This window comes from Nomascus leucogenys, chromosome 22a (genome assembly GCF_006542625.1).
Source record: "Nomascus leucogenys isolate Asia chromosome 22a, Asia_NLE_v1, whole genome shotgun sequence".
NCBI classification, from domain to species: domain Eukaryota; kingdom Metazoa; phylum Chordata; class Mammalia; order Primates; family Hylobatidae; genus Nomascus; species Nomascus leucogenys.
This window is the reverse complement of record NC_044402.1, coordinates 512808-526718: the sequence shown is the minus strand read 5'-3', so window position 1 is coordinate 526718 and position 13911 is coordinate 512808. Positions and strand designations below refer to the sequence as shown.

General features: G+C 59.0%; 1 protein-coding gene across 9 annotated transcripts in view; it reads left to right on the top strand.

Moving 5' to 3' along the window:
* Positions 1 to 4611: 4611 nt before the first annotated feature.
* The window catches only part of MTA1 (metastasis associated 1), a 52360-nt gene continuing 43060 nt past the window's right edge, over positions 4612 to 13911 (top strand). For 2 of the 9 annotated variants that reach the window (XM_030804294.1, XM_030804290.1), the window contains exon 1: positions 4618 to 4710. In XM_030804294.1, coding sequence (XP_030660154.1) covers positions 4650 to 4710 — 61 coding nt within the window. In that variant the 5' untranslated portion in view covers positions 4618 to 4649. Of the gene's footprint in view, positions 4711 to 5113; positions 5356 to 13911 lie in introns of those variants that run through there. The other 7 variants (XM_030804295.1, XM_030804292.1, XR_004028062.1 and 4 more) reach the window with 6 other exon arrangements.

Sequence of the window (13911 nt, the reverse complement as noted above, 5' to 3'; positions counted from 1 at the left end):
GAAGGATCCTGGGAGGGGAGTGGGAAGGATCCTGGGAGGGGAGTGGGAAGGATCCTGGGAGGGGAGTGGGAAGGATCCTGGGAGGGGTGTGGGAAGGATCCTGGGAGGGGAGTGGGAAGGATCCTGGGAGGGGTGGGAAGGATCCTGGGAGGGGAGTGGGAAGGATCCTGGGAGGGGAGTGGGAAGGATCCTGGGAGGGAGTGGGAAGGATCCTGGGAGGGGAGTGGGAAGGATCCTGGGAGGGGAGTGGGAAGGATCCTGGGAGGGGAGTGGGGATCCCCCAAAGTCTCGCAGCAGCAGTGTGGTGCTTAGGCCGTCGCCCCGGCCGCCACTGCGCCTCCCCACCTGCAGGCCTCCGCAGCGCCACGGGCGGCCGCGCGGGGTAGCGTTTGGGGGCTCCCGGGGACGCCGTCTCCGGCGCGCAGGTCCGCCCAGGGTTGGCCGCGTGGTCCCCCGGGCTTCCCACGCCCGATTCGAATTGTGACTCCGGCTGGCTCCGGACCGAGCCGAGGCCGCTCCGGCACCACAGCAGGAGCCGCGCGGGCGGGGGCGCGGGGCGCGGAACGGGGCGCGGGGCGCCTGGGAGATGTAGTTCGCGGCCTTCCTCGGCGCACCAGACAATGCCCGACGCGGCCCCGCTGGAGAAACGCCTTCCTTGGCTTTGCAGAAACACCGCTTGCTATTAATACAGCAACGAATACAGCTTTAAAAACGCGCCCAGTGTCCTCCCTGGAATAACAGCTGTTAACATTACCTGAAGGTTATCCCAGATATTTCTAAATGTATATGGGGAGATAAAAGGATGTAATGGAAATACAGAAATACGTGTCGAGCTGCTACTTATACACTTTTAAATATTTAAAGAAAAAAATTGCTAAAAGCAGATGAATGCTTCTTCACCTCAAGTTTAAAAGCCACCTTACGATGGCCGGGCGCCGTGGCTCAGGTCTGTAATCCCGGCACTTTGGGAAGCCAAGGCGGGCAGATCGCTTGAGCTCAGGAGTTGCAGACCAGCCTGGGCAACATGGCGAAGCTCCATCCATACTGAAGATACAAAAATTAGCCGGGCATGGTGGTGCACTCCTGTAGTCCCAGCTACTTGGGAGGCTGAGGTGGGAGGATCGCTTGAGCCCAGGAAGTCGAGGCTGCAGTGAGCCGAGATAGCCCCACTGCACTTGAGCCTGGGTGACAGAGTGAGACCCTGTCTCCAAAAAAAAAGTCTTCTACGATTATTTTTAGAAATTACACAAACATCAAGAGAAGGCTGTGTTTGGTTTTCAGCAGCACAGCACGGCTCGGCTGAGGTGGCACAGGCTGACTTCTGCCTGTGAATGGTGAGGAACAGGCACTGACATTTCCGTATCCCCTGGCAGGGCATTTCTTACCGGAAGATCAAAGCTCACCGCTAGTATTTGACCCACTGAAAGTCTTTGTTTTGATTTACGTCTTTACTGGCTGGACTTAAGATCAGTTTTTGCTGTTGTTATTGTTGTTTTTAGACAAGGTCTTGCTCTGCCACCCAGGCTGGAGTGCAGAGGTGCTATCTCGGCTCACTGCGAACTCTGCCTCTCAGGCCTAAGCTATCCTCCCGCCTCAGCCTCTCAAGTAGCAGGGACTACAGGCATGTACCACCACACCCGGCTAATTTTTACATTTTTTAGTAGAGATGGGTTTTCACTATGTTGCCCAGGCTGGTCTCGAACTCCTGGGTTCAAGTGACCTGCCCAAAGTGTTGGAATTTCAGAGCCAGAGCCCTGGTTTTATACACTTTATTATGTTCCCCTCCCTGCTAGATTGCAAACCCTCTGAGGGCAAAGGCGCTGTTTCCTTACCCTCCAAGGCCTAGAGTGGCCTGTAGCTTGAAGTAGGTGTTTAACAAATAATAAATGAGTAAATTATTGTGTTAATCACTTTGTCTTGCTCTGAAATTATCTCAAGCCTTTCATCTCCAAGTAACTTGATATTCTGCCCTTTGCTGTTTTTGACTTAACCCAGCCACGGTGCGATTTTGGTGCTTCTGGTTTGCTTGGCTCTTAACTCTTCCTCCCATCCTGCTGTTTTGTCGTCAAGCATTTGAATCCCTGATTGTTGAATTCATGCTGCTATGAAGCTCTGAAAGCAGTCCTGTGGAGTCCTCTTCTGTTTCTCGGGTTGTATTTTCTTATTTATTTATTTTTTATGTTTGTTTCTTTGAGATGGAGTCTCACTGTGCCGCCTCCAGGCTGGAGTGCAGTGGTGTGGTCTCGGCTCTTGGGTTCATGCAATTCTCCTGCCTCAGCCTCCTGAGTAGCTGGGACTACAGGCACGTGCTGCCACACTCAGCTAATTTTGTTGTATTTTTAGTAGAGATGAGGTTTCACTATGTTGACCAGGCTGGTCTCCAACTCCTGACCTCAGGTGGTCCTCCTGCCTTGGCCTCCCACTGATTACAGGCATGAGCCACCGCGCCCAGTCCAGTTGTGTTTTCTTACATACTGGCTTTCTCACCGGCCCCTCACACCCTCGCTGACTTGTTTTTCTGTTGTTGAATGACATGGATGTGGTCATGTGCCACCTCTCAGCAATGCTCCCACCTCAGCCTCTGGGGATATGCCACTACTTCTGTCCTGACGTGAAAGCTCTTTCCTGAATGTCTATTCGCTCTGCTACTAAGTGGGTGGAGTGGATGGATTTTTTTTTTTATTTTTTATTTATTTTTTATTTTTTATTGGAGACGGAGTCTCACTCTGTCGCCCAGGCTGGAGTGTGGTGGCACGATCTTGGCTCACTGCAAGCTCTGCCTCCCGGGTTCACACCATTCTCCTGCCTCAGCCTCCGGAGTAGCTGGGACTACAGGCGCCCGCCACCACGCCCAGCTAATTTTTTCTATTTTTTAGTAGAGACGGGGTTTCACCGTGTTAGCCGGGATGGTCTCGATCTCCTGCTCGTGATCCTCCCGCCTCAGCCTCCCAAAGTGCTGGGATTACAGGCGTGAGCCACCGCACCCGGCTGGATTCTTCTTAATTCTTTGTTTTTATTGTTTGACTCACCTGAGGTCTTTGGACTTTGCCTCTGAGCTGGCTTAAGGGCAATCCACCTTTTTCACTGGTCTGGAGTGGGGAGGCAGAGTAGGGTTGGCTGGAGGAGCGGGGCTCTGTGCTGTCTTTTGAGAGTTTACTAAACGTCACTCTGCATGGTGAGGGGTGTGTCCTCTGCGCTGGGGAGGCCTGGCTTGAAGTTCAGATTGCGTCCCTGGGACACCAGAGCCTGTGCTGTGCTCCCTCAGAAGCGCAGCCTTGACTGTCTCCACTCCAGCAGTCAGTTCTCCTCTCCACCCCCCCGGGGAGAAGGAGCAAAGGCTGGTGTCTTCAGGAGGCCCCTCTCCAGGCTGGGGCCAGGGGAGAGTGTGCATGTCACTGTCAGGATGTGTCCTGGTGGCGTGGCTGGGTTCTCAGGGTGAAGCTCGTCCGTTTCTGGGATGGCAGCAGAAGCAGGCACTACCCACGCAGATTCGGGGGCTCTCCCCATGCATCCTAGCTACCTGGCGCTTTCTGGTGTTTCTGGCTAACTTTCTGGCCATGCCTGGAGTTGGTGGAAGGAGATCTCAGGCCGCAGCTTTGCTTTCCTGCTGAGGAGACAGAGGTGGGCTGGGGCTGTAGGACAGGGGAGGCCAGCAGCCCCACCCTCCTTCTGGAGAGACGCTGCCTGTCTGTCATTGCCCCTCTCCTGCACCTGGCTGCTGGCTGGCTGCTCTTCCCACCGAATCACCAGCAAGCCAGCTCCTGTTCCCTGCAGCCCAGCCTGTAGGATGTGTCCTGCCTCCCCAGAGACAGCACCGCCCTGCAGCTCCGGTTCCTGGCCCTGTGCTAACCCTGGTGGGGCTTTCCTTTCTGGTCTGCTCTGCAGCCATGACATTGTGGCCACTGCTCTTCTTGGGACCCCCACCTGGCTTTCCTCCCAGCACACGCTGTTTCCTGCCCACCTGGATGGTGTCCTGTGTGCTGGATTCCCCATGCTCTGTCCCTGGCATCCTGACCACGTCTGTCCGACCTGCCTAGAGATCTTGCACTGTGGCCACGCGGCTCCCTCCGGATAGCCCTGAACGCTCCGCTCCATGTCCTACAGGGAGGGATGTGCCAGGCAGGTGTCAGCTCCCTCCAGCCGCTGACCTCCAGCATCTGAGCAGGCAGGGCAGAGACCCACGGTGCTGCTCAGATCAGCATCCTGGAACCCCGAGACAGCTTCTTTTCCTCGCCTCCCCCAACACTGATGTTGCACCTGTCTCCAAGCCGCTCTGGGACCATCTGTTTCTCTCCATCTGGGAAGCCCCCTTCCCACCTCATGCTCTTCCTGGCTGGGGCGTCTGGGTCACTGGACTCTCCTCTCCTTAGACCTGTGCACAAACACACACAGGAAGGCATCCTGACAGGTGGTGGGGAGAGAAGGCAGCTGCCTCACTGCGGAAAGAGCACGGCCGCTCCTGGACTCCAGCCCTGTTGGGGCTGGCGGGGTCAGCAGGCGCTGGGTTCGAGCCTCAGGTGGGGTCTTTGGAGGTGGCCTCTGGGCACAGGCACCTCCTCTGTGGCCCTCTCACCAGGTCACAGTTCAGGGAGGCTTTGCCAGCTACGGAGCCTGCCCACACCAAGGCGCGCACGGCCACCTGTCCAGAGATGCCATGCGGGCTGGGCGGCGAAGGCCAAGGACATGCGCTGCCTGGTGTCGGGGGCAAAGGTTAGGCCTGGAAGGGAGGTGTGGGGTGAGGACCCCGTGGCCAGGGCTGGGCCGCTGAGCTTCAGGGCCCTTGGGGGGCTCAGGGAGGAATGCCGGAGGACCGCGGCATCAGGAGGAACCCCTGGAGAGCTACGGCAGGACTCACCTGGGGGGCACAGGGAGGGATCACCAGGGAAATGACCCTCGTGGAGGATCTCCCCGCTACCCCCAGGGCACCAGGGGAGGATCTACCAGGGGGTTCTGGTGGAAGGGCCCACCCGGGAAGCGGCGCGCGGGGAGGACTCGGGGGCGCCGAGAGGAACTGCCCGGAAAGGGGCGCGCGGGCCGCGGGCGGCGCGGGGTCGGTAACGGCCCGCGCGGTGGGCGGCGGCGCCCGAGGCCCCTCCCCGCCGCCCGCGGCCGCTCCTCCTCTTCCTCTCCCGCCCGCGCCGCGGCCCTCCCGTCCCTGCGCGGCCTCGGCGGCCTCGGCGGCGGCGGCGGCGGCGGCGGCGGCAGCAGCGCGGCCCCTTTAAACGCCTGCGGCGCCCCCCGCCCCCGCCATCGCGCCTCCATTTTCCCGGCCGCCCGCGCCGAGCGCCGCGCCCGCCCCGGGCCCCTCCGCCGCCGCCGGCCCGGACATGGCCGCCAACATGTACAGGGTCGGAGGTAAGGCCGCACCGCCTTTATGCCCGGCCCCGACCCGCCCGCAGCCCCCACCCGCCGCCGCCGCCGCCTCCCCCGCCCCTCTGCCCCGCAGGCCCCGCGCCCCCCGCCCGCCCTCGCGGCCCCCGGCTCCTTCCCGAACCGCCCCCCGCCGTGCTCACCCCAACCCAAAATGGCCCCGCGGGTCGGCCCCATCGGGGGCGGGCGGGGCGCGGCGGCCCGGGGGTGGGGGGCGGCCCACCTGTTGGGGCCGAGGGGGCGGCCGCGGGGGTGGCGGGGGGGCGCGGGAGGCCGGGGACATCCGGGGGTCCGGGGCCGGGAGCCCCCAGCGGGAGCACGTGGCCTTGGGAGGCGCCGGCTGCCGGTCTGGGAGCAGGAGTTTTGGGGCTGTGGGGTCTCCCCCGGCCCGCGGCCCTGTGCTGGGACTCCGGTGCATCCCCTCTGGGGATGGGGAGCCCCGGCGAGGGGCCACGTTCCTCCCTAGAGCCCTCCTGCAGCCTGGCCCCGGGGCTTCCCCCAGCAGGGCTCCCTCAGAGGGTCTTCAGCAGGGAGCAAGCATCCCGAGCACGCCTCTAAGTCCCCCCAAACTTTTCCCTGTCTTCCGCTCACCTCAGCCCATTCGGGAGGCGCTTTGCAAGGGTTGGGGAGAGGCCGGAGGGTCCCTGGGCAGGGGCCGGGGGCTTCCTCCGTGGGCCCAGCCTCCTGTTGTCGGGCCCCGCGGGCCTGCAGCTTTGAGCCTTGCCCTCCTTCGTGTGCCTGGGACTCCGTGGGGTCTTTCACAGGGAGGTGGGGGGTCGTGCGCATTCCATCATTCCATCAGCGCCTCCCTCCCCGGGACTCTGAGACCCCTCCCTGCCTGTGACCCTCTCGGGCAGGTGCTCATTACCTGTCCCACCAGCAGCCTGCGCTGCGGAGGGAGCTGGGGTCACTCCTGCTGTGGCCTGACCCCCATGCCCCTGACCCCGAGCGCCCAGAACACTCTGTGTCTCTCGAGCGTGGCTTCTGCTGCCTTGGACGCCGTGTGGTCTCGCCGGCCAGTCCTGTGACCTTGGGGACGGTGGGAGCCCCCTACACCCCGTCTGTGAGATGGGCGGTCAGTCCGCATCAGCAGCTCTGGGCCTCCCCTGTCCTCTCAGAGGGGCTGTGGGCCTGTACCCCATCCAGCGGCAGCCCCCTCCCACAGCCTCATACAGCTTGGCCAGGTCCCTGTGGACCCAGGTGGGCTGAGCCCACCCCACGCTCAGGGAGCAGCCTGGGTGCGGGGTCCCTCGAGGGAGGGGCCTGTTCCTTCCTGTTCTTTCTCCCCACCTGGAGACCCCCCTTCCACCCTGACATGAGGGCCCAGTTTCTCACCCTGGCAGAGAGGATGCCTACTGCCTGGGCTCCAGCCGGCCCACTGCGCATGGTTTTGGGATTGGTCCCAGGAAGAGCCCTCCCTGCCCCCACCCAGGTTGGGGGTGGGGAGTGGTGGCGGCTTTGGGCTCTAGGGCTGGGGACACCCTGACCCCAACTCATGCCTTCCCAGTGGCTGCATTGCTCGGCCTTCAGGCCTGCCTGCCTGTGATCTTGGCGCCAGCCTGGCTGCCCCCCCTCACCTTCCCGTGCCTCGGTTTCCCCATGGTATGGGTGAGGACCTCATCTCTCAGCCATCCTTTTGTGCCCTGTGGCAGCTGTGCTGTGGCTGATGAAAGCCAGGACCCTGCCTTGTCCCATCCCGGAGGTGCAGCTCCCCTGGGCCCCGCACAGGCTTGGGAGGAGCCCATCGTGGGGCTGCGCCGCCCTCCCCGAACCCTCTGTCCCCCTGTGCCCGCAGGCCCGTCCCAGGGCCTCACTGACCCGTGCACTCCAGTGCTGTGAGGGTGGGTGGCCTGGACTCCTGGGCTGTGGCGGAGGGGCCCACCATGCCTGGCAGAGATGCTGCTGGTCTCTTTTCCTGTGATGAGGAGCATGGGAGGTTGGGTGCTGTCTGCTGGCAGCACAGCCACGCGTGGGATCCAGACTGCTTCTGTGTGTGCAGTCCATGGTCACTGTGGCCGGGTGTGCTCGGGGCTGTCAGGGCCCCCATGTGCCCGCCCTGAGGACGTCCTCTCCCTGCAGGTGAGACTGTAGGCCTCCCCGTCTCTACTCTGATGGTCCCTATAGGAGAAGTGGCATTTATCCCTGGCTTCTGGACCGGAACCCTGGGTTCTGGCAGGACCCCGGCAGGGCCCCGTGGTCGCGGTGGGCTGGGCGTTGCAGGTTGGCTTCGTGTCTTGGTGCTCGCTTGGGGAGGTGGGCGTGTGGATTCTTGAGCCCCCAGACAAGAAAGAGGAAGGTGTGCAGTGTCTCCTGAGCAGCCTTTGTCCGTCTGTCGCCAGCTGCCTGGCATGGGCCCTGTCTGGGCGGCCAGTCCTGGCCTGTGGGAGCTGCCGGCAGGGACCCAGCCTGGGAAGGGGCTTGCTCCTGTGCCCCCCACCCCGGGACCTTGTGTGTAGAGGCACCAAATTTAGTAAAGAAAAGTACAGGACGCCCAGGCAAATTTGAGTTTCAGATAAACAGAAATTTATTAGTGTAAGTATGTCCCAAATATGGCTTGGGACATACTTGTCCCAGAAGATTCTTATCTGACATTCGCAGTTATCTGGGCATCCCGTATTTTAGCTGGCAGGCTGCTCCGAGGCCCTGCCAGGTCGGGCTGGGCAGGGTGAAGGTGTGGCGGCAGCATTTTTGTGCCAGCTGAGCTGGGCGAAGTGGTGAGCAGGGAGGGAACAGGGCCTGTTTCTTCCCTGTGGGGTGCCCTGGCCACGGACAGAGGCCTTCTGTCTGTGCCTGTGAGGGCAGCGGATGGCCTGGGCAAGGGTGGCGGGGTCAGGGTTCCCTGACCTCTGCTCCTCAAGGGTTGTCCATCCCGAGGGCTGGGGAAGGCTTGGAACCTGCTGTGGGATGAGAGGGCCCCAGGGCGATGGCGGGATGTTTCTTCTCTGGGTTGAACATGAAGATGTTAGATAGCATCCAAAACAGGACAGCAGGAATTGGTGCCTGCCAGCCGCCTGCAGCTTGCTCATGTGGGGGTTCTGCTTTTCAGTGGACAGGCCACTACCATTTTGCCTTGGGTGTTTCTGTTTTTCATTGCAAGAGGTTTGGATTTTTTGTTAATTTTTTTTTTTTTTTTTGAGATGGAGTCTTGCTTTGTGGCCCAGGCCGGAGTGCAGAGGCGCGATGTCCTGCCTAGCCTCCCAAGTAGCTGGGACTAGCCAGGCGCCACCACGCCTGGTTAAGTTTTACATTTTTAGTGGAGACGGGGTTTCTCCATGTTGGTCAGGCTGGTCTGGAACTCCTGACCTCAAGTGATCCACCCGCCTCGGCCTCCCAAAGTGCTGGGATTACAGGCGTGAGCCCATGCCTGGTCTTTTTGTTTTAATTTTGATATAAGTTGAGGCTGGGTGACAGAGTGAGACTCCGTATCAAAAAAAAAAAATTTAATGTAGTTTGAAAAGATGCCAGAAAGCCCCTGCTCCTGCAGGGCCGCGGGGTCTGCCCCGGTCTGTGGCGCAGCCTGCGCGGAAGCACCCCGTCCGTGCTGCTGGTCTTCCCTGGGCTTGGCGTGTGCCATCATCTGTGCTCTGTCATGCTGTTAGAAATGCTGCTTTTGTATTTTTGTTCTAGTGTTTTTTTGAAGTTTAAACTTTATTGCTCTACATACTTGCCAGTGGGGAAAAAAGTAAACTTAGAAAAAATTTCATATTTGTAGAGGGCTGCAGCCAGCGCCCTACCCTGGAGTGTCGAGTGCACCGTGTCCCTAGGCACTTGCTGCTCCATGGGCCGACTTTTGGGGTCCCACCCATCTTTTTCCAAGAAGGCAGGGAAGAGCCCTGGAGACACGGCCATCCTGTGAGCACCAGGACCGGGAGTTGTAGAAGTGGCCCGGGTCCTGGGTGTGATGTCCTGGAGGGGATGGCATGGGGCTGTCCCACTTGGCCTGTGAGGATCGGCCTCAGCACTGCGCCATTGGCAGCCGTGGCTCACTCTCCAGGCAGGATGGGCCACTGAGCTTCTCCTGTCTCAGCCACTGAGCACTCCTGGCTTGTTCCGGGGTGGGCTTGCTGCCTAGTTTTGGCCTTCCATATCGTTTTTGTTTTTCTGAGACGGAGTCTCGCCCTGTCCCCCAGGCGGTAGTGCAATCTGGGCCCACTGCAACTCTGCCCCCCCGGGGTCACACCATTCTCCTGCCTCAGCCTCTCAAGTAGCTGGGACTACAGGCGCCCGCCACCATGCCTGGCTAATGTTTTGTATTGTTTTTTTTTAGTAGAGACGGGGTTTCACCGTATTAGCCAGTATGGTCTTGATCTCCTGACCTTGTGATCCACCTGCCTCAGCCTCCCAAAGTGCTGGGATTATAGGCATGAGCCACTGCGTCCGGCTTTTTTTTTTTTTTTTTTTTTTTTTTGAGACAGTCTCACTCTGTCACCCAGGCTGGAGTGCAGTGGCACAATCGCAGCTCACTGCTACCTCCGCCTCCCGGGTTCTAGCGATTCGCCTGCCTCAGCCGCCTGAGTAGCTGGGATTACAGGTGCGCACCACCACACCTGGCTAGTTTTTGTGTTTTTGGTAGAGACGGGGTTTCACCATCTAGGCCAGGCTGGTCTCGAACTCCTGACCTCAAGTGATCCACCCGCCTCGGCCTCCCAAAGTGCTGGGATTACAGGCGTGAGCCACTGTGCCTGGCCCCATATTGTTCTGAGTGGAGAATTTGACTGTTAAGCTCTCAGATTAATAAAAAAGTAGCTGTCAGTGAGAGATGTTGGAATAAATGGTCCAATGAAGCACATCCCTCGCGCCCGACCCGCCCTGGCAGTGCCGTTCCCGCCCGTGTGTGTGGGCTCTGGGTGTCAAGACTGCTGCAGTGGCCCTGCAGGCATCCTACCTAGAGGTGGGTCCCCAGCTGCGAATCTGGACGCTGGTCAGCAGGTGAGGCCGGGATGCCAGGGGAGGTGCCGTGTGCCTGGCCAGGTACCCGGGAGGCGGCTTGGGGGAGCACTGACTGCAGGGCCTCCTTCCTCCTGCTGCTGAACTTGAATTATGGGCTGAGTACTGCTAGGAAGGGCGGCCCCCCTTTCCCGAGAGGAGCCCACCCTGAGACCCGGTTGGGGGGCAGCTTAGATCCTACCTTAGACTCCAGCAGGCTGTCTTGGGAGCGTGTAATTATGTTTTTTTTGAGACAGGGTCTCCTGTTGCCCAGGCTGGAGTGCAGCGGCACCATCACAGCTACGGCAGCCTCCACCCCGCAGGCTCAGGCGATCCTCCCACCTCAGCTTCCTGAGTAGCTGAGACCACAGGTGCACACCACCATACCCGGCTAATTTTAAGATTTTTTATAGAGGCGGAGTCTCACTATGTTGCCCAGGCTGGTCTCGAACTCTTGTGCTCAAGCGATCCTCTTGCCTTGGGCTCCCAAAGTGCCACTGGGGTTGCAAGGCTGTGAGCTACCATGCCCGGCAGAGCATTTAATATTCTCCAAATGGTCTTTCCTTGTGTGCTACCTGGGCCCACTGCTTTCCAGGGCTCTCGTGTTGCTGGTGTCCCCACCCACACCCCCACCCCAGCTGGCCTGCTCCATTCCTGTCCCGGTGGGCTCACGTCTGAGTGTGCAGACTGGGGGATCTTGGTGGCAATGGAGCCAAGCCCAGTGAGGCTGGGGCCACCCGCATAGTGCAAGGCCACCCAGCACCTCACCCCTATCCCCCACCCGCCCCACCAATGTGTCCCCTGCACCCCTGAGGCCAGGCCCTAGGCTTGCTTCTATGGGCTTTGCACCACCTGCTAGGCTGTTCCTGCCTGGGCCATGCAATGCACCTGAGAGGTCTGAGGTGACCGCTCCTCAGAGCCGCCCGGCAGCCTCCCCGGGGTGGGCCTTGGCACTGCAGCCCCGTGATCCGGCCTGGCGTGGGCTCTGCTGCTTTCTCTGCCTGGACAGCCCTGGTGGTCTGAGGAGCTCGAGTGCCCCCCTGCCCCCAGAGTCCTTCCACGGTCAGGGCCTGAGCTCTGTGGGTGCCATTAGGAGGGTCTGCAGATCTGTGTGGCTGGGGGACCCCTGGGGCATGGAGGGGCCCATGCGTCCCTTCCTGTCCGTGCCCTGCCAGGCTGTCCTCACGGCAGCGTCATCACAGGGGAGGAAACCAGGGCAGCGGCAGCGGCTCCTGGTACCAAGCACACCTTAAAAATGAGCCCATGGATGTTGCAGTGAGCCGAGATCATGCCACTGCACTCCAGCCTGGGTGACAGAGCGAGACTTCGTCTCACAAAAAAAAAAAAAAAAAAAAAAAAAAAAAAAAAAAAGAGCCTCAAGGCCTGTGCAGTTGGTCAGCGGTGGAGTCAGGTATGGGGCACACCTGGTTCTGCCCTGGCTCATCCCCTGCCTTCAGAGGACAGCAAGGGTGCAGCGCACATGGGGGCTGGCCCTGAGGTGTGGCTTTCTCTGGGCTGGGCTAGGGCAGTTCTGGGGGAGGGGCGTGTTCTGTCCATTCCTCCAGGAGACACAGTGCCTGGGCCATCTGGCCACTTGCATAAGGGAACATCTGTCTGCATCCCCTGGGGGCCACTGTCCCCATCCCTGGCTGCCGGATGCACCTCGGACGCTGGGGCTCTGGTCTGTGATCCTTCCTGGACTTTGTGGGGACAGCAACGGAGGAGGAGGATGCCCCCAGGATGGGCCAGGCACGAGGTGTGCAGCAGTGCCAAGGTTTTGCAGATAAAAATACAGGACACCCCTGTAGCATTTGGGATGTTGTCTCATGGAGACCTGGCTCCTGGAGCAGGGGTGCTGGGGGCTTTCCTGACCACTGTTGCTGTTTCTCTTGACCCCGTTCCCAAAAGGGAAAAACAAAGTTCCTCTCTGTGCTTCCTGGTCACCTCTTTCCGACCATGGCAGACCTGGCTGTAGGTGAGCTCAGGAGAGTGGGCTGTGCCCTGGAGGGTTCCGCACAGGCAGGGACCACAGGCACCACCCTGCAGCACAGCTCTTGTTGCTCAATGATCTTGGGGGTCGTGTCTGTCCTCCCCCAATTCTTTTGTGGCACCGTCCCCTATTTGTTAAAACGTACGTGTAACCCCAAAATTCACACTTATGTCACTTTCCCAGTCATTTGCGGGCACGCACAGCCTGCTAAAAGCCCGAGTTGTGTGGTGCCTGGGTGCCTGCTGGGGTGAGTGAGGGACCCTGCCCTCTGCCACTGCTCCCGTGTTGGAAGCAAATTGTCCTTTGTCCATCTATTGAGGGCCATGCTTCTTGCATTTGGGGGTTCTTGGTGATTTTGCTTTTTAGATGCCCCTGGGGGAGGTGCTGCAGTGCTGTCGAGTGTCCCTGGGCACAGGCAGGCTGGGATGTGTCCCATGGAGAGAACGTGTGTTGGACAGGCTCTGCTCCCACGTGAGTTCAGTGTCAGAGAACAACAATAATTATAAAGTTCTTTGACAGAAACGTAAAATAAGGCTGTTGTGTATTGATTGGTTGCTAAAATGTTGTGACCAGAGGCTCGTAGGAACCTGACCCTGTATTTCCTGTAGGAACAGAGGTACGGTGTTCAGTATTAGTGGTGACTTTATAGAACATAATTACTGTGAATAATGAGATTTGACTCTGGGTGTGTGTATATTTTTTTAACTTAAAGTAAGGTTTAGGCTGGGTGTGGTGGCTCACGCCTGTAATCCCAACACTTTGGGAGGCTGAGGTGGGCAGATCATTTGAACTCAGGAGTTTGAGACCAACCTGACCACACAGCAAAACCCCATCTCTACTAAAAATATAAAAAAAAAAAACAGGTGTGGTGTTGCATGCCTGTAATCCTAGCTACTTGGGAGGCCGAGGTGTGAAAATCACTTGCGTGCAGGAGGCAGAGGTTGCAGTGAGTGGAGATTGCACCACTGTACCCCCAGCCTGGGCAACAGAGCAAGACTGTCTCAAAAAAAAAAAAAAAAAAAAAAAAAAAGGTTTATTGAGATACACGTTTCACATGGCAAACCCACTTATGTGTAGGGCCTGTGGTTTTCCACTCATGCACAGCTGTGTGGTCGCTGCAGCTCTTCCACACCTGACATGCTTCTCTTGTGACCTTTTGTAGTCAGCCCCCTCTTCTCCCCCAGCTCCCAGCAACACTGACCTATTTTCTGTTCCTGCCGTTTTGCCTTGTCCAGAATGTGGTAGAAGTGGAATTGCACAGTATGTGGGCTTTTGAGTCTGGCTTCTTTCTCTTTTTTTGAGATAAGGTCTCAGTCTGTCACCCAGGTTGGAGTGCAGTGATACAATCATGACTCACTGCAGCCTGCACCTCCCAGGCTCAAGTGATCCTTCTACCTCAGCCTCCTGAATAGCCGGGACCACAGGTGTGCACCACCACACCCAGCTAAGTTTTTCTATATTTTGTAGAGACGGGGTCTCGTTATGTTGTCTAGGCTGGTCTCGAACTCCTAGGCTCAAGCGATCCTCCCACTTCGGACTCCTGTAGTGCTGAGGTTACAGGAGTGAGCCACCATGCCCAGCCTTATAGTAATTCTTGAAATCAAGTAGTGGGAATCCTTGAACTT